This window comes from Oncorhynchus mykiss, chromosome 10 (genome assembly GCF_057628025.1).
Source record: "Oncorhynchus mykiss isolate SJ-2025 chromosome 10, ASM5762802v1, whole genome shotgun sequence".
In the NCBI taxonomy this organism is placed as follows: domain Eukaryota; kingdom Metazoa; phylum Chordata; class Actinopteri; order Salmoniformes; family Salmonidae; genus Oncorhynchus; species Oncorhynchus mykiss.
The window spans coordinates 7,665,776-7,687,931 of record NC_143031.1 but is presented as its reverse complement, the minus strand read 5'-3'; the positions used below and the strand labels follow the sequence as shown (position 1 = coordinate 7,687,931).

General features: G+C 46.6%; 1 protein-coding gene across 1 annotated transcript; it reads left to right on the top strand.

The window, feature by feature from the left end:
* The first annotated feature begins 8,143 nt into the window (after positions 1 to 8,143).
* hspb1 (heat shock protein family B (small) member 1) lies at positions 8,144 to 20,843 on the top strand. The gene is given in 3 exon segments (NM_001124665.1): positions 8,144 to 8,624; positions 13,640 to 13,703; positions 20,684 to 20,843. Coding segments are annotated over 3 exon segments (705 nt in total).
* Positions 20,844 to 22,156: the final 1,313 nt, after the last annotated feature.

Here is a 22,156-nt window from a genome sequence, read left to right as displayed (position 1 = left end):
TCGATACTGTTTTTCACTCACTGCTAATTTAGAGGCTTTCCTCAATTGGCCTTGACCAGGCTGCATGTAACTGGTTTAAACATGACTTGACAGATAGAACTCAACGTGTAGCTACTGATGGTGTTAAATCAGGTTTCCTGGATATTATGAAAGGTGTCCCGCAAGGGTCGATTCTGGGTCCTGTACTTTTTACTTTTTACATAAACAATATCGACTTGTCCGTAAAATATTGTAACCTGCACTTGTATGACGACGATGCTGTTGTGTATGCTATTGCCTCCACGGTTGACCAGGCTCTATCTGAACTACAGTCTGAATTCATTGTATTACAGAAAAACTTTATTGACTTGAAGTCCGTTTTGAATGCAGATAAAACTAAGAACATTTTGTCCAATAGAGTGCATAAAAATAACTCTTATGATTTAAGCATACAGTGACTTCTGAAAGTACTCAGATCACTTGACTTTTTCCACATTTTGTTACGTTACAGCCTTATTATAAAATGTATTAAATTATTTTTCCCCTCATCAATCTACACCCAATAAAGACAAAGACATAAAAATTTGTGCAAATTTATTAAAAAAATGGAAACACATTTACGTAACTATTCGGATCCTTTACTCAGTACTTTGTTGAAACACCTTTGGCAGCGATTACAGCCTCGAGTCTTCTTGGGTATGACGCTACAAGCTTGGCACACCTGTATTTGTGGAATTTCTCCCATTCTTCTCTGCAGATCCTCTCAAGCTCTGTCAGTTTGGATGGGGAGTGTCACTGCACAGCATTTTTCGGGTCTCTCCAGATATGTTCGATCGGGTTCAAGTCCGGGCTCTGGCTGGGCCACTCAAGGACATTCAGAAATGTGTCCCGAAGCCACTCCTGCGCATTGTCTTGGCTAACTTTAGACATTTGAGTTTCCACACCCTGTTTCAGGAAATTCCTTTGGTCTCTACTGAGTAAATCAGAGTTTAGTGTTCTTGCACCTTATTTGTGACAAAATCCTTAAAACATGACATTTTATGTTTTGGTAGAAAGCTGATAGAGATGTTTAATGACAGTTTTTTTTCTTTCTGCTTGCGTTTTGGATTTTAATTAGCATGTGTGTATTTTCTGTAATTCAGGGTTCATCTGTAAAAGAGACCTTGGTCTCAGTATGAGTCCATGATAAAATATAAGTTAAATAAATAAATATTCTGCCAAGCTGATACACATGTGAGGACCACAGTAATCTGTAACCTGGAGAACAGATTTTAGACACAGGCAGTGGAGAGATACCGAGGATAATCTGATATTTTATGAATTTACCGTAATATAGGTTGAGCACTGCCAAAACTGTCCTTCTTCCAGATTTTTTTGTTGTTGTATTTGCCGGTGGAATAAAAATGCTTTAAATCACAGTTAGAAAAATATTTAAGATGAATAACATTAATATTCACTTAAGAGTAATTAACACAATGCTTAGCATATTTCTGTATTTCCCCTTACTGTTATTCACATGATTTGAAGCTTTATATTTGTGACACTCATTAGTGTCACGGGATTTAGTCACTAGACACTATGCTGTATTTTAAACTCATATCTGATGATCGGGATTGACGCCAGACTGGAGGTCCAAGGACCAAGGACACTGATTGTTGTTGTGTTCTGTGGAACTGTCACGATCGTCGTAAGGAGCAGACCAAAATGCAGCGTGGTATGTGTCCATGATGATTTTTTAATTAAAGAAAGCACTGAACACTGAATACAAACTATACAAAACAATAAACAAATAATGACCGTGACGCTATAATGAGAACTGTGCTGACACAAGCAACTAACATAGACAATCACCCACCAACAAACAGTGAAACCCAGGCTACCTAAGTATGATTCTCAATCAGAGACAACTAATGACACCTGCCTCTGATTGAGAACCATACTAGGCCGAAACATAGAAATCCCCAAATCATAGAAAAACAAACAGACTGACCAACCCAACTCACGCCCTGACCATACTAACTAAATACAAAACAAAGGAAATAAAGGTCAGAACGTGACAGCCCCCCCCCCCCCCCCCAAAGGTGCGGACTCCGGCCGCAAAACCTGAACCTATAGGGGAGGGTCTGGGTGGGCATCTGTCCGCGGTGGCGGCTCTGGCGCGGGACCCCACTTCAACAGTCTTTCTCCGCCTCATTGTCCGCCTCCGTGGCATCCTAAACACGGCGACCCTCGCCGCCGACCTCGGACTGGTGACCCTAGAAATGGGTCCCGAATGGACGGGAGATTCCGGCAGCGCCGGGGTGAAGGACGACTCCGGCAGCGCCGGACAGGCGGGAGGCTCCGGCGCCTCTGGACTGAGGGGCTCTGGCACCTCTGGACTGAGGGGCGGAAGCTCTGGCAGCGCTGGACGGAGGAGCTCTGTAGGGATGAGATGGAGAGACAGCCTGGTGCGGGGGGCTGCGACCGGAGGGCTGGTGCGTGGAGGTGGTACTGGATAGACCGGACCGTGCAGGAGCACTGGAGCTCTTGAACACCGAGCCTGCCCAACCTTACCTGGTTGAATGCTCCCGGTCGCCCTGCCAGTGCGGCGAGGTGGAACAGCCCGCACTGGGCTGTGCTGGCGAACCAGGGACACCATGCGTAAAGCTGGTGCCATGCACGCTGGCCCAAGGAGACGCACTGGAGACCAGATGCGTAGAGCCGGCTTCATGTCACCTAGCTCGATGCCCACTCTAGCCCGGCCGATGCGAGGAGCTGGTATGTACCGCACCGGGCTATGCACCAGCACTGGGGACACCGTGCGCTCCACAGCATAACACAGTGCCTGCCCGGTCTCTCTCGCCCTCCGGTAAGCACAGGAAGTTGGCGCAGGTCTCCTACCTGGCTTCGCCACACTTACTGTGTGCCCCCCCCAATACATTTTTAGGGCTGACTCTCGGGCTTCCATCCACACCGCCGTGCTGCCTCCTCATACCAGCGCCTCTCCGCCTTCGCTGCCTCCAGCTCTTCTTTGGGGCGGCGATATTCTCCTGGCTGTGCCCAGGGTCCTTTACCGTCCAACTCGGCCTCCCATGTCCATTCCTCCTTGCGCTGCTCCTGCTGCTGCTGCCTGTCACCATGCCGCTTGGTCCTTGGTATTGGGTGAATCTGTCACGATCGTCGTAAGGAGCAGGCCAAAATGCAGCGTGGTATGTGTTCATGATGATTTTTTAATTAAAGAAAGCACTGAACACTGAATACAAACTATACCGTGACGCTATAATGAGAACTGTGCTGACACAAGCAACTAACATAGACAATCACCCACCAACAAACAGTGAAACCCAGGCTACCTAAGTATGATTCTCAATCAGAGACAACTAATGACATCTGCCTCTGATTGAGAACCATACTAGGCCGAAACATAGAAATCCCAAAATCATAGAAAAACAAACATAGACTGCCCACCCCAACTCACGCCCTGACCATACTAAATAACGACTAAACAAAGGAAATAAAGGTCAGAACGTGACAGGAACACTGTGCCATTCTCTAGCTGATGACAACATTGTTTTGACTTCCTGGTTCTGTGGAATGAGGATATAAGGGCCTTCTCGGCAAAGGCCAAGTTAGACATTTTCTCTTTTGTGCGAAAGGTCTCCCTGTTGGTACTTGTAATTAAAATGAAATTGTTTGTTATTGACTATATCCACAAAAGCTTTTCTCTTTTTTTTCTCTCTTTTTTCTCTTTTCTCTTTTCTCTTTTGTTCACCTGAAAACTCCCTTTAGGAGTTAGAGAGGAGTTAGAGAGGAGTAAGAGAGGAGACAGAGCGGAGTTAGAGAGGAAAAAGAGAGCAGTTAGAGAGCAGTTAGAGAGGAGTTAGGAGTTAGAGAGGAGTTAGAGAGGAGTTAGAGAGGAGACAGAGAGGAGTTAGGAGTTAGAGAGGAGTTAGAGAGGAGTTAGAGAGGAGACAGAGATTAGTCGGAGAGGAGTTAGAGAGGAGTTAGAGAAGAGTTAGGGAGGAGACAGAGATTAGTCAGAGAGGAGTTAGAGAGGAGTTAGAGAGGAGTTAGGGAGTAGTTATTAGTTAGAGAGGAGTTAGAGAGGAGACAGAGATTAGTCAGAGAGGAGTTAGAGAGGAGACGGATATTAGTCAGAGAGGAGTTAGAGAGGAGTTAGAGAGGAGACGGATATTAGTCAGAGAGGAGTTAGAGAGGAGACGGATATTAGTCAGAGAGGAGTTAGAGAGGAGTTAGGGGGGAGTTATTAGTTAGAGAGGAGTTAGAGAGGAGACAGAGATTAGTCAGAGAGGAGTTAGAGAGGAGACGGATATTAGTCAGAGAGGAGTTAGAGAGGAGTTAGAGAGGAGACAGAGAGGAGTTAGAGAGGAGACAGAGAGGAGGCAGAGGGGAGTTAGAGGAGACAGAGAGGAGACAGACAGGAGGCAGAGAGGAGTTAGAGGTGATAGAAAGGAGTTAGAGAGGAGTTAGAGAGGAGACAGAGATTAGTCAGAGAGGAGACAGAGAGGAGTTAGAGAGGAGTTAGAGAGGAGACAGAGATTAGTCAGAGAGGAGACAGAGAGGAGTTGGAGAGGAAACAGAGAGGGGGCAGAGAGGAGTTAGAGAGGAAACAGAGAGGAGACAGAGAGGAGGCAGAGAGGAGTTAGAGGGGAGTTAGAGAGGAAACAGAGAGGGTACAGAGAGGAGTTAGAGGGGAGTTAGAGAGGAGTTTGAGAGGAGTTAGGAGTTAGAGAGGAGACAGAGAGGGGGCAGAGAGGAGTTATGAGTTAGAGAGGAGACAGAGAGGAGTTAGAGAGGAGACTGAGAGGGGGCAGAGAGTAGTTAGGAGTTAGAGAGGAGACAGAGAGGAGTTAGAGAGGAGACAGAGAGGAGTTAGAGAGGAATCAGAGAGGAGACAGAGAGGAGTTAGAGAGGAATCAGAGAGGAGACAGAGAGGAGTTAGAGAGGAATCAGAGAGGAGACATAGATTAGACAGAGAGGAGATATACAGTTGAAGTCGGACGTTTACATACACCTCAGCCAAATACATTTAAACTCAGTTTTTCCACAATTCCTGACATTTAATCCAAGTAAAAATTCTCTATTTTAGGTCAATTAGGATCACCACTCTATTTTAAGAATGTGAAATGTTAGAATAATTGTAGAGATAGGGGCCACAGTGTCTTCTGAACCCTCCTGTATCAGCCTCCAGTATTTATGCTGCAGTAGCTTATGTGTCGGGGGGCTAGGGTCAGTTTGTTAAATCTGGAGTACTTCTCCTGTCTTATCTGGTGTCCTGTGTGAATTTAAGTATGCTCTCTCTAATTCTCTCTTTCTTTCTCTCTCTCTCTCTCTCTCTCTCGAGGACCTGAGCCCTAGTGTCATGCCTCACGACTACCTGGCATGATGACTCCTTGCTGTCCCCAGTCCACCTGGCCGTGCTGCTGTTCCAGTTTCAACTGTTCTGCCTGCGGCTATGGAACCCTGACCTGTTCACCGGACGTGCTACCTGTCCCAGACCTGCTGTTTTCAACGCTCTAGAGACAGCAGGAGCGGTAGAGATACTCCTAATGATCGGCTATGAAAAGCCAACTGACATTTACTCCTGAGGTGCTGATATTATTTGACCATGCTGGTCATTTATGAACATTTGAACATCTTGGGCATGTTCTGTTATAATCTCCACCCGGCACAGCCAGATGAGGTTGGTAGGTAGGTTTCTTACTAGGTTTTGGCCATTCTAGTTTGTCTTAGCCACCATGCTTCTACACCTGCATTGCTTGCTGTTTGGGGTTTTAGGCTGGGTTTCTGTACAGCACTTTGAGATATCAGCTGGTGTAAGAATGTATATATACATTTGATTTGATTTGATAATTATTTATTTCAGCTTGTATTTCTTTCATCACATTCCCAGTGGATCAGAAGATTACATACACTCAATTAGTATTTGGTTGCATTGCTGTTAAATTGTTTAACTTGGGTCAAATGTTTTGGGTAGCCTTTCACAAGGTTCCCACAATAAGTTTGGTGAATTTTGTCCCATTCCTTCTGACAGAGCTGGTGTAACTGAGTCAGGTTTGTAGGCCTCCTTGCTCGCACACACTTGTTCAGTTCTGCCCACACATTTTCTATTGGATTGAGGTCAGGGCTTTGTGATGGTCACTCTGATAACCTTGACTTTGTCGTACTTTTTGCCACAACATTGGAAGAATGCTTGGGGTCATTGTCCATTTGGAAGACCCATTTGCGACCAAGCTTTAACTTCCTGACTGATGTCTTGAGACGTTACTTCAATATATCCACATAATTTTCCATCCTTATGATGCCATCTATTTTGTGAAGTGCACCAGTCCTTCCTGCAGCAAAGCACCCCCACAACATGATGCTGCCACCCCTGTACTTCACGGTTGGGATGGTGTTCTTTGGCTTGCAAACCTCCCCCTTTTTCCTCCAAACATAACGATGGTTATTATGGCCAAACAGTTCTATTTTTGTTTCATCAAACCAGAGGGCATTTCTCAAAATACGATCTTTGTCCCCATGTGCAGTTGCAAACCGAAGTCTGGCATTTTTGAAGGTAGGCCTTGAAATAAATCCACAGGTACACCTCCAATTGACTCAAATTATGTCAATTAGCCTATCAGAAGCTCCTAAAGCCATGACATAATTTTCTGGAATTTTCCAAGCGGTTTAAAGGCACAGTCAACTTAGTGTATTTTAACTTCTGACCCACTAGAATTGTGATACAGTGAATTATAGATGGAATAATGTGTATGTAAACAATTATACAATTTTTTACTTGTGTCTTGCACAAAGTAGATATCCTAACCGACTTGCCAAAACTATAGTTTGTTAACAGGATTTTTTGTAGTGGTTGAAAAATTAGTTTTAATGACTCCAGCCTAAGTGTATGTAAACTTCCGACTTCAACTGTATGTTCTACATGACATTGTCAGCGTCAACACCTGTCTAACCAAGGTCTCGTTCCATTCCTCCATGTCAGGACTATCTCCTACACCAAACAACTCCAACATAACATGTATTGTATGCAAGCATGGGTGTGGGTGTGGGTGTCTGTTGTGTTATGCTTGTTTGAGCTCCTAGGATTCCAGTGTGCGTTCTTAATGTATAGCTGCTAATTACACATAAGTGGCTGGCTTGTCACATAACGTACTGTTCTCTACCAGCCTGTGTGTTAGCAACGGTATATTTACATCTCCCCGCTATGCTTGTAGACCTGCTGAGCAGGGCTGTCTGCTTTACAGCAGACTCTCAGATTCCTCTAGCCCTGTGTCATGGCTATGGTGAGCTTGGAGTGGGGATTACAATTGGCAGGACAGGGAGGGAGGGAGGGAGGGAGGGAGGGAGGGAGGGAGGGAGGGAGGGAGGGAGGGAGGGAGGGAGGGGGTGAAACAAAGTGCTGGGCAGCACTTGGTCGATGGGAGGTCCTTGGATTTAGATTCCATTCTAGTGCTACATCTGCCATGAATAGACATTCTAGTACCTTCTATAAATATCTGGCTGAGGGAGGTGTGTGGGGGGGACAGGGCGGAGGGGTTGAGAAGGGAGGGCCAGTGACAGTGTTGACGAGAGGTGGGCGGTTGCTGTGTGCATAAAAGCCTTCGGCCGAGGAGCACTTTCATTGGAAGTTTGAGAGAGACCAACCAAAGTCATCTACAGCCAGTCAGCCAGTCAGACAGTCAGACAGCCAGTCAGCCAGTCAGCCAGTCAGCCAGTCAGACAGCCAGTCAGTCAGCCAGTCAGCCAGTCAGCCAGTCAGTCAGTCAGCCAGTCAGACAGTCAGACAGCCAGTCAGCCAGTCAGCCAGTCAGCCAGTCAGACAGCCAGTCAGCCAGTCAGCCAGTCAGCCAGTCAGCCAGTCAGTCAGTCAGCCAGTCAGCCAGTCAGTCAGTCAGTCAGTCAGCCAGTCAGCCAGTCAGCCAGTCAGCCAGTCAGCCAGTCAGCCAGTCAGACAGCCAGTCAGCCAGTCAGCCAGTCAGCCAGTCAGCCAGTCAGACAGCCAGTCAGCCAGTCAGCCAGTCAGCCAGTCAGCCAGTCAGCCAGTCAGTCAGCCAGTCAGCCAGTCAGCCAGTCAGCCAGTCAGCCAGTCAGCCAGTCAGCCAGCCAGTCAGCCAGCCCACAGCTCTTCTACTGGTACAGTACTACTCCTCTTCCTCCAGCAACCATGACAGAGAGACATATCCCCTTCAGCCTGCTCCGCACCCCCAGCTGGGACCCCTTCCGTGACTGTTACCAGGGCAGCCGGCTCTTTGACCAGGCCTTCGGCATGCCGGCCCTCCCTGAGGAGTTCCCCACCTTCCCCAGCACCCACTGGCCCGGCTACATTCGCCCATCTGTCCTTAGCCCTGACATGTCCACTGCTGGATTCATACCCTCCATGATGCCCCAGAGCCCTGTGATGTCCCCCCTGCATAGTGCCATGATGCAGGCTGCCATGATGCCCCAGGCCGCGGTGATTCCCCAGGCCCCCATGATGGCTCAGGCTGGGGCAGCATCGTACGCCCTTGCCCTCTCCCGCCAGCTCAGCTCTGGCATGTCTGAGATCAAGCAGACCCAGGAGACCTGGAAGGTCACTCTGGACGTCAACCACTTCTCCCCTGAGGAGCTGGTGATCAAGACCAAGGATGGTGTGGTGGAGATCACTGGTGAGTAGCTCATATCTGGAGATCTCTTTGTGTGTCTGTTTCTGGCTATGTCTCTGTCTGTCTCTGTCAGTCTGTCTCTGGCTCTAACTGTCTCTATTTGTCTCTGTCTCTGTCTCTGTCTGTCTCTTTCCCTATCTCTGTCTGTCTCTATCGCTGTCTGTCTCTATCTCTGTCTGTCTCTGTCTGTCTCTGTCTCTTTATCTGTCTGTCTCTATCGCTGTCTGTCTCTATCTCTGTCTGTCTCTGTCTGTCTCTGTGTCTGTCTCTTTATCTGTCTGTCTCTATCGCTGTCTGTCTCTATCTCTGTCTCTTTATCGGTCTGTCTCTGTCTGTCTCTGTCTGTCTCTATCTCTGTCTGTCTCTATCTCTGTCTGTCTCTGTCTGTCTCTGTCTCTGGCTTTCTCTGCTTCTGTCTCTATTGTCTCTCTATATCTGTCTATGTCGCTGTCTGTCTCTATCTCTGTCTGTCTCTATCTCTGTCTCTTTATCGGTCTGTCTCTGTCTGTCTCTGTCTGTCTCTATCTCTGTCTGTCTCTGTATCTGTCTATGTCTCTGTCTGTCTCTGTCTGTCTCTGTCTGTCTCTGTCTCTGGCTTTCCCTGCTTCTGTCTCTCTTTGTCTCTCTATATCTGTCTATGTCGCTGTCTGTCTCTATCTCTGTCTGTCTCTATCTCTATATCTGTTTCTATCTCTGTCTCTGTAAGTCTGGCCTCGCCGTTAGTAAAAAACAAGATTCATTTGTTCCAGTAATAACACCCACCAGAGGCCGAAATAGTCTTGAAAACGTTTGACAGCGATGGAAGTCAAATGCCCTTCCAACTGGTTCATTCTGGCACCGGCCATGAAATCAGGACAATGGAGTGATAATTTTGGTGGCCACTGGCCAATGATGGTTACAATTGAAATCAGCTTTGCGGGTGATTTTAGTGCGTATTGATATTTTAACGAGAGAGAACCTTGTTTTAGTACGCTGGCCAACTCTCCATGCAACAGTCCCCATGTGTTTCAATGGGTATACACACGTAACTACCAAAATAAAGGAAACACCAACATCAAGTGTCTTAATAGGGTGGTGGTCTATTCTACAAGTGTCTGGAACTCTATTGGAGGGATGTGACACCATTCTTCAACAACAAATTCTATGATTTGGTGTTTTGTTGATGGTGGTGAAAAAACATTGTCTCATGCGCCGCTCCAGAATCTCCCGTAAAGTGTTTAATTGGGTTGAGATCTAGTGACTGACTGACTGACTCACACACACACACACACACACACACACACACACACACACACACACACACACACACACACACACACACACATGCTCATTTGAGACCCCTCTTTCAAAGTTTTTATCGATGACCCAAAGCATGATGGGATGTTCATTTCCTAAACGCCTACTATGTCCCTCATTTACTCAAGTGTTTCCTTTATTTTGGCGGGTACATATATAAATGACCTGCATTTAATGATCGAGTCACATGAGACGTCACACTTACTAAACACTACCAAGTACACTTAGTGTTTCACTTGGCTTAGTACGTGAGGTGTTACTGTGTCACAGACGACAGTGAGGTGTTACTGTGTCACAGAGGACAGTGAGGTGTTACTGTGTCATAGATGGACAGTGAGGTGTTACTGTGTCATAGATGGACAGTGAGGTGTTACTGTGTCATAGATGGACAGTGAGGTGTTACTGTGTCACAGAGGACAGTGAGGTGTTACTGTGTCATACATGGACAGTGAGGTGTTACTGTGTCACAGAGGACAGTGAGGTGTTACTGTGTCACAGAGGACAGTGAGGTGTTACTGTGTCACAGAGGACAGTGAGGTGTTACTGTGTCATAGATGGACAGTGAGGTGTTACTGTGTCACAGAGGACAGTGAGGTGTTACTGTGTCATAGATGGACAGTGAGGTGTTACTGTGTCACAGAGGACAGTGAGGTGTTACTGTGTCATAGATGGACAGTGAGGTGTTACTGTGTCACAGAGGACAGTGAGGTGTTACTGTGTCACAGAGGACAGTGAGGTGTTACTGTGTCATAGATGGACAGTGAGGTGTTACTGTGTCATAGATGGACAGTGAGGTGTTACTGTGTCATAGATGGACAGTGAGGTGTTACTGTGTCATAGATGGACAGTGAGGTGTTACTGTGTCACAGAGGACAGTGAGGTGTTACTGTGTCATAGATGGACAGTGAGGTGTTACTGTGTCATAGATGGACAGTGAGGTGTTACTGTGTCATAGATGGACAGTGAGGTGTTACTGTGTCATAGATGGACAGTGAGGTGTTACTGTGTCATAGATGGACAGTGAGGTGTTACTGTGTCATAGATGGACAGTGAGGTGTTACTGTGTCATAGATGGACAGTGAGGTGTTACTGTGTCACAGAGGACAGTGAGGTGTTACTGTGTCATAGATGGACAGTGAGGTGTTACTGTGTCATAGATGGACAGTGAGGTGTTACTGTGTCATAGATGGACAGTGAGGTGTTACTGTGTCATAGATGGACAGTGAGGTGTTACTGTGTCATAGATGGACAGTGAGGTGTTACTGTGTCACAGAGGACAGTGAGGTGTTACTGTGTCATAGATGGACAGTGAGGTGTTACTGTGTCATAGATGGACAGTGAGGTGTTACTGTGTCATAGATGGACAGTGAGGTGTTACTGTGTCATAGATGGACAGTGAGGTGTTACTGTGTCACAGAGGACAGTGAGGTGTTACTGTGTCACAGAGGACAGTGAGGTGTTACTGTGTCATAGATGGACAGTGAGGTGTTACTGTGTCATAGATGGACAGTGAGGTGTTACTGTGTCATAGATGGACAGTGAGGTGTTACTGTGTCATAGATGGACAGTGAGGTGTTACTGTGTCATAGATGGACAGTGAGGTGTTACTGTGTCATAGATGGACAGTGAGGTGTTACTGTGTCATAGATGGACAGTGAGGTGTTACTGTGTCATAGATGGACAGTGAGGTGTTACTGTGTCATAGATGGACAGTGAGGTGTTACTGTGTCATAGATGGACAGTGAGGTGTTACTGTGTCATAGATGGACAGTGAGGTGTTACTGTGTCATAGATGGACAGTGAGGTGTTACTGTGTCATAGATGGACAGTGAGGTGTTACTGTGTCATAGATGGACAGTGAGGGTAATGGTGTACAAACTCTAGATTGGACTTCAAACAACACTTTTTCATCTTTACATTGAATATATTCCCTTACTTACTTTGTGGTTAGCTATGAACTCAAACTACTATTAATGCCCTGGGTTAAGGCCCTGGTTTAATGCCCTGGGTTAAGGCCCTGGTTAAAGGCCCCGGTAAAATGCTCTGGTTTAATGCCCTGGTTTAATGCCCTGGTTAAATGCCCTGGTTAAAGGCTCTGGTTTAATGCCCTGATTTAATGCCCTGGGTTAAGGCCCTGGTTAAAGGCCCCGGTTAAATGCTCTGGTTTAATGCCCTGATTTAACGCCCTGGGTTAAGGCCCTGGTTAAAGGCCCTGGGTTAAGGCCCTGGGTTAAAGGCCCTGGTTTAATGCCCTGGTTTAATGCCCTGGGTTAATGCCCTGGTTTAATGCCCTGGTTAAATGCTCTGGGTTAAGGCCCTGGTTAAAGACCCTGGTTTAATGCCCTGGTTAAATGCTCTGGGTTAAGGCCCTGGTTAAAGGCCCTGGGTTAAGGCCCTGGGTTAAGGCCCTGGTTAAAGGCCCTGGGTTAAGGCCCTGGGTGAAGGCCCTGGGTTAAGGCCCTGGTTAAAGGCCCTGGTTAAAGGCCCTGGTTAAAGACCCTGGTTAAAGGCCCTGGTTAAAGGCCCTGGTTTAAGGCCCTGGTTTTAGGCCCTGGTTAAAGGCCCTGGTTTAAGGCCCTGGGTTTTAGGCCCTGGTTATTAAAGGTAATGTCACAGTCTCTCCCCAGTGTTGATGAATGCCTGTTTAAAGGTCCTTTCACACCCTCTCTCCTCGGTGTTGTGGTCCTGTGGGAAAGGGGGGACAGGTCCCTGTGGCACACTCCTTTCAGCAGCTCAGCTGTCATCATAACAAACAGATATGCTGTGAGGTAACAGGGCAGTATTTCAGGCCTGGCATGTAGGGAGCTGGTTTAAAAACCAGTCAAAAAAGTACGTCATTTTAGGCAACAAAATGGACAAAAAAGGGGCGGATCCTTAAGAGGTTGAGTTAGCGCCTCCGTGTAACGTGTAGCGTGTAGCGTGTAACGTGTAACGTGTAACGTGTAGCGTGTCAAAGGGGACATGGATAAACGGTACCGACACCAGGCAAGGGGGACAGGGAGGGGGGGGGGCATGACTTCTATTCTCAGCCCCTCGTAAAACAGAACAGATGGTCGCTCCTAAAGAGTGAACCAGTAGCTCCCTTGATTGTGTTGAAGTATCAGGGGAACTTTCAGACAGAGAGAGAGGCAACAGCAACACATAGAGAGAGCATGTGTTCTTCCTCAAACAAACTCTGGATGAGCTGGGCGTGGTCAAGAAAGTGACTGCAGTCCCCGGTATGTGAGAGAGTGCTAAGACCGGTGTGTGAGAGAGTGCTAAGACCGGTGTGTGAGAGAGTGCTAAGACCAGTGTGTGAGAGAGTGCTAAGACCGGTGTGTGAGAGAGTGCTAAGACCGGTGTGTGAGAGAGTGCTAAGACCAGTGTGTGAGAGAGTGCTAAGACCGGTGTGTGAGAGAGTGCTAAGACCGGTGTGTGAGAGAGTGCTAAGACCAGTGTGTGAGCGCGTGCTAAGACCGGTGTGTGAGAGAGTGCTAAGACCGGTGTGTGAGAGAGTGCTAAGACCGGTGTGTGAGAGAGTGCTAAGACCGGTGTGTGAGAGAGTGCTAAGACCGGTGTGTGAGAGAGTGCTAAGACCGGTGTGTGAGAGAGTGCTAAGACCGGTGTGTGAGAGAGTGCTAAGACCGGTGTGTGAGAGAGTGCTAAGACTGGTGTGTGAGAGAGTGCTAAGACCGGTGTGTGAGAGAGTGCTAAGACCGGTGTGTGTGTGTGTGTGTCTACAGGCAAGCATGAGGAGAGGAAGGACGAACATGGATTCGTGTCCAGATGCTTCACCAGGAAATACACGTAAGTGACATCAACAGCAATAAAACTGCACTGTTGTCAAAGAACCTGGACGACTGTGCAACAAATAAATAAATCCACTGTCGCATGACGCGCTGTTACAATTTGTCACCATGACGAAATAGGAATCGTTAAAATAAAATATATGACGTAGAGCCTATGTCAATGACTGGACAAAATAATAAATGTCTCTCCCATTTGCTTCAGAGATTAAGTTGACTCGGACTCCTTTTAACGTTGATTTCGTCAACAACTAAAATCCATCAAGCCTGTAGACAGTTGATTGGTCAAGCCTGTAGACAGTTGATTGGTCAAGCCTGTGGACGATAGATTGGTCAAGACTGTAGAGGGTTGATTGGTCAAGCCTGTGGACAATAGATTGGTCAAGCCTGTCGAGGGTTGATTGGTCAAGCCTGTGGACGATAGATTGGTCAAGCCTGTAGAGGGTTGATTGGTCAAGCCTGTGGACGATAGATTGGTCAAGCCTGTAGAGGGTTGATTGGTCAAGCCTGTGGACGATAGATTGGTCAAGCCTGTAGAGGGTTGATTGGTCAAGCCAGTAGAGGGTTGACTGGTCAAGCCTGTAGAGGGTTGACTGGTCAAGCCTGTAGACGGTTGATTGGTCAAGCCTGTAGACGGTTGATTGGTCAAGCCAGTAGAGGGTTGATTGGTCAAGCCTGTAGACGGTTGATTGGTCAAGCCTGTAGAGGGTTGATTGGTCAAGCCTGTAGACGGTTGATTGGTCAAGACTGTAGAGGGTTGATTGGTCAAGACTGTAGAGGGTTGATTGGTCAAGCCAGTAGAGGGTTGATTGGTCAAGACTGTAGACGGTTGATTGGTCAAGCCTGTAGAGGGTTGACTGGTCAAGGCTGTAGACGGTTGATTGGTCAAGCCTGTAGACGGTTGATTGGTCAAGCCAGTAGAGGGTTGATTGGTCAAGACTGTAGACGGTTGATTGGTCAAGCCAGTAGAGGGTTGATTGGTCAAGACTGTAGAGGGTTGATTGGTCAAGCCAGTAGAGGGTTGATTGGTCAAGACTGTAGAGGGTTGATTGGTCAAGCCTGTAGACGGTTGATATGTCAAGCCAGTAGAGGGTTGATTGGTCAAGCCTGTAGACGGTTGATTGGTCAAGACTGTAGAGGGTTGATTGGTCAAGCCAGTAGAGGGTTGATTGGTCAAGACTGTAGAGGGTTGATTGGTCAAGACTGTAGAGGGTTGATTGGTCAAGGCTGTAGACGGTTGATTGGTCAAGCCTGTAGACGGTTGATATGTCAAGCCAGTAGAGGGTTGATTGGTCAAGCCTGTAGAGGGTTGATTGGTCAAGCCAGTAGAGGGTTGATTGGTCAAGACTGTAGAGGGTTGATTGGTCAAGCCTGTAGAGGGTTGACTGGTCAAGGCTGTAGACGGTTGATTGGTCAAGCCTGTAGACGGTTGATATGTCAAGCCAGTAGAGGGTTGATTGGTCAATCCTGTAGACGGTTGATTGGTCAAGACTGTAGAGGGTTGATTGGTCAAGCCAGTAGAGGGTTGATTTGTCAAGACTGTAGAGGGTTGATTGGTCAATTCTGTAGAGGGTTGACTGGTCAAGGCTGTAGACGGTTGATTGGTCAAGCCTGTAGACGGTTGATATGTCAAGCCAGTAGAGGGTTGATTGGTCAAGCCTGTAGACGGTTGATTGGTCAAGACTGTAGACGGTTGATTGGTCAAGACTGTAGAGGGTTGATTGGTCAAGCCTGTAGACGGTTGATTGGTCAAGACTGTAGAGGGTTGATTGGTCAAGACTGTAGAGGATTTATTGGTCAAGCCTGTAGAGGGTTGATTGGTCAAGACTGTAGAGGGTTGATTGGTCAAGCCTGTAGACGGTTGATTGGTCAAGACTGTAGAGGGTTGATTGGTCAAGACTGTAGAGGGTTTATTGGTCAAGCCAGTAGAGGGTTGATTGGTCAAGACTGTAGAGGGTTGATTGGTCAAGCCTGTAGAGGGTTGACTGGTCAAGGCTGTAGACGGTTGATTGGTCAAGCCTGTAGACGGTTGATATGTCAAGCCAGTAGAGGGTTGATTGGTCAAGCCTGTAGACGGTTGATTGGTCAAGACTGTAGAGGGTTGATTGGTCAAGCCAGTAGAGGGTTGATTGGTCAAGACTGTAGAGGGTTGATTGGTCAATTCTGTAGAGGGTTGACTGGTCAAGGCTGTAGACGGTTGATTGGTCAAGCCTGTAGACGGTTGATATGTCAAGCCAGTAGAGGGTTGATTGGTCAAGCCTGTAGACGGTTGATTGGTCAAGACTGTAGACGGTTGATTGGTCAAGACTGTAGAGGGTTGATTGGTCAAGCCTGTAGACGGTTGATTGGTCAAGACTGTAGAGGGTTGATTGGTCAAGACTGTAGAGGGTTTATTGGTCAAGCCTGTAGAGGGTTGATTGGTCAAGACTGTAGAGGGTTGATTGGTCAAGCCTGTAGACGGTTGATTGGTCAAGACTGTAGAGGGTTGATTGGTCAAGACTGTAGAGGGTTTATTGGTCAAGCCAGTAGAGGGTTGATTGGTCAAGACTGTAGAGGGTTGATTGGTCAAGCCTGTAGAGGGTTGACTGGTCAAGGCTGTAGACGGTTGATTGGTCAAGCCTGTAGACGGTTGATATGTCAAGACTGTAGACGGTTGATTGGTCAAGACTGTAGAGGGTTGATTGGTCAAGCCTGTAGACGGTTGATTGGTCAAGACTGTAGAGGGTTGATTGGTCAAGACTGTAGAGGATTTATTGGTCAAGCCTGTAGAGGGTTGATTGGTCAAGACTGTAGAGGGTTGATTGGTCAAGCCTGTAGACGGTTGATTGGTCAAGACTGTAGAGGGTTGATTGGTCAAGACTGTAGAGGGTTTATTGGTCAAGCCTGTAGATGTTTGACTGGTCAAGACTGTAGACGGTTGATTGGTCAATCCAGTAGAGGGTTGATTGGTCAAGCCTCTAAAGGGTTGAGTGTAGTGGAAGGCTGAGCGAAGCATCACCGGCACAGTACAGCTCTCTTCCGTGTAAGAAGAGCTCCACAATACCGCCATCCAGGGGCCACTACACCAACCATGAATCTAGAGTCATCACAACACATTCCATGAATCTGGAGTCAACACCACATACAGTACCATGAATCTGTAGTCAACACCACACATACCATGAATATGGAGTCAACACCACACATACCATGAATCTGGAGTCAACACCACATACAGTACCATGAATCTGTAGTCAACACTACACATACCATGAATCTGGAGTCAACACCACACATGCCATGAATATGGAGTCAACACCACACATACCATGAATCTGGAGTCAACACCACACATACCATGAATCTGGAGTCAACACTACACATACCATGAATCTAGAATCAACACTACACATAGAGTACCATGGATCTGGAGTCAACACTGCACATACTACAAATCTGGAGTCAACCCTACAATTACCATGAATCTGGAGTCAACACTATACAGACCATAACTCTGGAGTCAACACTACACATACCACGACACATACATTACTATTAATCTGGAATCAACACCACACATGCCATAAATCTGATGTCAACCCTATACATACCTTGAATCTAGTGTCAAAATTAGACATGCCATGACTATGGATTCAACACAACACATACCATGCATCTGGAGTCAACACTACACATACTATGAAACTGGAGTCAAACCTAAAAATACCATGAATATGGGGGAGCACCCTGTGTATAGCCTCCACTTTGACTCTGTACCTGTACCCCTGTATATAGCCTCCACATTGACTCTGTACCGTAATACCCTGTATATAGCCTCCACATTGACTCGGTACCGGTACCCCCTGTATATAGCCTCAATATTGACACTCTACCGGTATCCCCTGTATATAGCCTCCACTTTGACTCTGTACCTGTACCCCCTGTATATAGCCTCAATATTGACTATGTACCGGTACCTCCTGTATATAGTCTCCACATTGACTAAGTACCGGTACCCCGTGTATATAGCCTCAATATTGACTCTGTACCGGTACCCCCTGTATATAGTCTCCACATTGACTCTGTACCGGTACCCCCTGTATATAGTCTCCACATTGACTCTGTACCGGTACCCCCTGTATATAGCCTCCACATTGACTCTGTACCGGTACCCCCTGTATATAGCCTCCACATTGACTCTGTACCGGTACCCCGTGTATATAGCCTCAATATTGACTCTGTACCGGTACCCCCTGTATATAGTCTCCACATTGACTCGGTACCGGTACCCCCTGTATATAGCCTCCACATTGACTCTGTACCGGTACCCCCTGTATATAGTCTCCACATTGACTCTGTACCGGTACCCCCTGTATATAGTCTCCACATTGACTCTGTACTGGTACCCCCTGTATATAGTCTCTACATTGACTCTGTACTGGTACCCCCGTGTATATAGCCTCCACATTGACTCTGTACCAGTACCCCCTGTATATAGCCACCACATTGACTCTGTACTGGTACCTCCCTGTATATAACCTCCACATTGACTCTGTACCGGTACACCCTGTATATAGCCTCCACATTGACTCTGTACCGGTACCCCCTGTATATAGTCTCCACATTGACTCTGTACCGGTACACCCTGTATATAACCTCCTCATTGACTCTGTACCGATTACCCCTGTATATAGTCTCCACATTGACTATGTACCGGTACCCCCTGTATATAGCCTACACATTGACTCTGTACCGGTACCCCCTGTATATAGTCTCCACATTGACTCTGTACCGGTACCCCCTGTATATAGTCTCCACATTGACTATGTACCGGTACCCCCTGTATATAGCCTACACATTGACTCTGTACCGGTACCCCCTGTATATAGTCTCCACATTGACTCTGTACCGGTACCCCCTGTATATAGCCTCCACATTGACTCTGTACAGGTACCCCCTGTATATAGCCTCCACATTAACTCTGTACAGGTACCCCCTGTATATAGCCTCCACATTGACTCTGTACCGGTACCCCCTGTATATAACCTCCACATTGACTCTGTACCGGTACTCCCTGTATATAGCCTCCACATTGACTCTGTACCGGTACCCCTGTATATAGCCTCCACATTGACTATGTACCGGTACCCCCTGTGTATAGCCTCCACATTGACTCTGTACCGGTACACCCTGTATATAGCCTCCACATTGACTCTGTACCGGTACCTCCCTGTATATAACCTCCACATTGACTCTGTACCGGTACACCCTGTACATAGCCTCCACATTGACTCTGTACCGGTACCCCCTGTATATAGTCTCCACATTGACTATGTACCGGTACCCCCTGTATATAGCCTACACATTGACTCTGTACCGGTACCCCCTGTATATAGCCTCCACATTGACTCTGTACAGGTACCCCCTGTATATAGCCTTCACATTAACTCTTTACAGGTACCCCCTGTATATAGCCTCCACATTGACTCTGTACCGGTACCCGCTGTATATAACCTCCACATTGACTCTGTACCGGTACTCCCTGTATATAGCCTCCACATTGACTCTGTACCGGTACCCCCTGTATATAGCCTCCACATTGACTATGTACCGGTACCCCCTGTGTATAGCCTCCACTTTGACTCTGTACAGGTACCCCCTGTATATAGCCTCAATATTGACACTCTACCGGTACCCCCTGTATATAGCCTCCACTTTGACTCTGTACCTGTACCCCCTGTATATAGCCTCAATATTGACTATGTACCGGTACCTCCTGTATATAGTCTCCACATTGACTAAGTACCGGTACCCCGTGTATATAGCCTCAATATTGACTCTGTACCGGTACCCCCTGTATATAGTCTCCACATTGACTCTGTACCGGTACCCCCTGTATATAGTCTTCACATTGACTCTGTACCGTAATACCCTGTATATAGCCTCCACATTGACTCTGTACAGGTACCCCCTGTATATAGCCTCCACATTGACTCTGTACCGGTACCTCCCTGTATATAACCTCCACATTGACTCTGTACCGTAATAACCTGTATATAGCCTCCACATTGACTCTGTACCGTAATACCCTGTATATAGCCTCCACATTGACTCTGTACCGGTACCTCCCTGTATATAACCTCCACATTGACTCTGTACCGTAATACCCTGTATATAGCCTCCACATTGACTCTGTACCGTAATACCCTGTATATAGCCTCCACATTGACTCTGTACCGGTACCCCCTGTATATAGCCTCCACATTGACTCTGTACCGGTACCCCCTGTATATAGTCTTCACATTGACTCTGTACCGTAATACCCTGTATACAGCCTCCACATTGACTCTGTACCGGTACCCCCTGTATATAGCCTCCACATTGACTCTGTACCGGTACCCCCTGTATATAGCCTCGTTATTGTTACTTTATTGCGGTAATTTTTTCCTTTATTTTTTATTATCACTTTTGTTCATTTAGTAAATATTTTCTTAACTCTACTATTCTTAAAACTGTATTGTTGGTTAAGGGCTTGAAAGTAATTATTTCATACTAAGGTACCTGTCGTATTCTGCTCATGTGACAAATACAATTTGATTTGATCTGAATTACATTGAAAGAAAATGATAAAATATGTCTCAATTAATTATTTTATAGACAGCAACCTAATAGTAACCTTCCTTCCTTCCTTCCTTCCTTCCTTCCTTCCTTCCTTCCTTCCTTCCTTCCTTCCTTCCTTCCTTCCTTCCTTCCTTCCTTCCTCGAGTCCTCTTCCTCCATCCTCCTGGATCATAAAGCCATTGGCAACAGCTTCCCAATGTATGTGGGGGTTGTACCATATTCTGACTGTGCTGTTTCCCCTAGAGTTTAGACATCAGGAAATCTGAATAAAATATCAGATGAAGGAGATAAGATGAAGATATATCGAGAGTTAAAAGCTCTGTCTGCCTCCAGTCCAGTACTTTATCCATGAACTGTGGTCTCTTCTCCTTCCTGCTCCAGCCTGCCCCCTATGGCCGACGCTGAGAAGGTGACGTCCACCCTGTCCTCTGAGGGAGTTCTGACCGTGGAGGCTCCTCTGAACAAGCAGGCCATCAAGGCTGCAGAGATCTCCATTCCTGTCATCATGGGCAGCAGCAAGACCAAAACCCTGACGACATGACGATGAGGAAGGGAAGTGGCAACGGGTACCACCATGACTAACATGACGATGAGGAAGAAGAGGAGTGAAGAATCTCCACACACACACACACACACACACACACATCACAAACATTTATCCTAGACACAGAGGAAATTGTGAGACAGGCGGTGGGGTGCATCTTGATGCATCTTGAAATGCATCAAGAAAATGTTTCACACTTTCTCACGCCTTGAACATTGTGAGGGAGAAACAAGATACATTAGAGATTGCCCTCTCTTTCATTCAACCATCCACCCTCACCCTGTCCATGTGTGTGTGGCTGCTGTGTGGCTGGCTGTCAACACATCTACACCATCTAGCATGCTATATCTCACACTCCAGTAATTACTGTCTGCATTTGAATCAGGGAAACAAATCTGTTTCACAGACACAGACACACACAGACACACACACCCTCCTCATCTATATTATGTGCTTGTTAGACACTGAAATCTATTACATCTGCAAACAGCCTGTCGTTTGTCTGCATCATCGTTGTCCTCTCTCTCTCTCTCTCTCTCTCTGGCTTTATTGGCATGGGAAACATGTGTTAACATTGCCAAAGCAAGTGAGGTAGATAATATATAAAGTGAAATAAACAATACAAATTAACAGTAAACATTACACATACAGAAGTTTCAAAACAATAAAGACATTACAAATGCCATGTTATATATATATATATATATATATATATATACAGTCTTGTAACAATGTACAAATGGTTAAAGTACACAAGGGAAAATAAATAAGCATAAATATGGGTTGTATTTACAATGGTGTTTGTTCTTCACTGGTTGCCCTTTTCTCGTGGCAACAGGTCACAAATCTTGCTGCTGTGATGGCACACTGGAATTTCACCCAGTAGATATGGGAGTTTATCCCAATTGGGTTTGTTTTCAAATTCTTTGTTGATCTGTATAATCTGAGGGAAATATGTGTCTCTAATATGGTCATACATTGGGCAGGAGGTTAGGAAGTGCAGCTCTGTTTCCACCTCATTTTGTGGGCAGTGTGCACATAGCCTGTCTTCTTCTGGGCAACAGCTTTCGACTCAGGTACAGCACAGGAAGCTCTTCTCCTGGCTCCCCTTGGGCCAGTACAGCTCCAATTCCCACAACCGAAGTGTCCACCTGCACGAGAAACCTCTTCAGCAAATCCGGGGTCTGCAGAACAGGGAATGAGCACAGTCGTTTTTTCAGCTTCCTCACACTCCTCAGTCCACTTCACAGGGTTGGTGGCCACCTTTGAAGTGAGGTTGGTCAGAGGGACACCGATGGTCGAGAACTGCG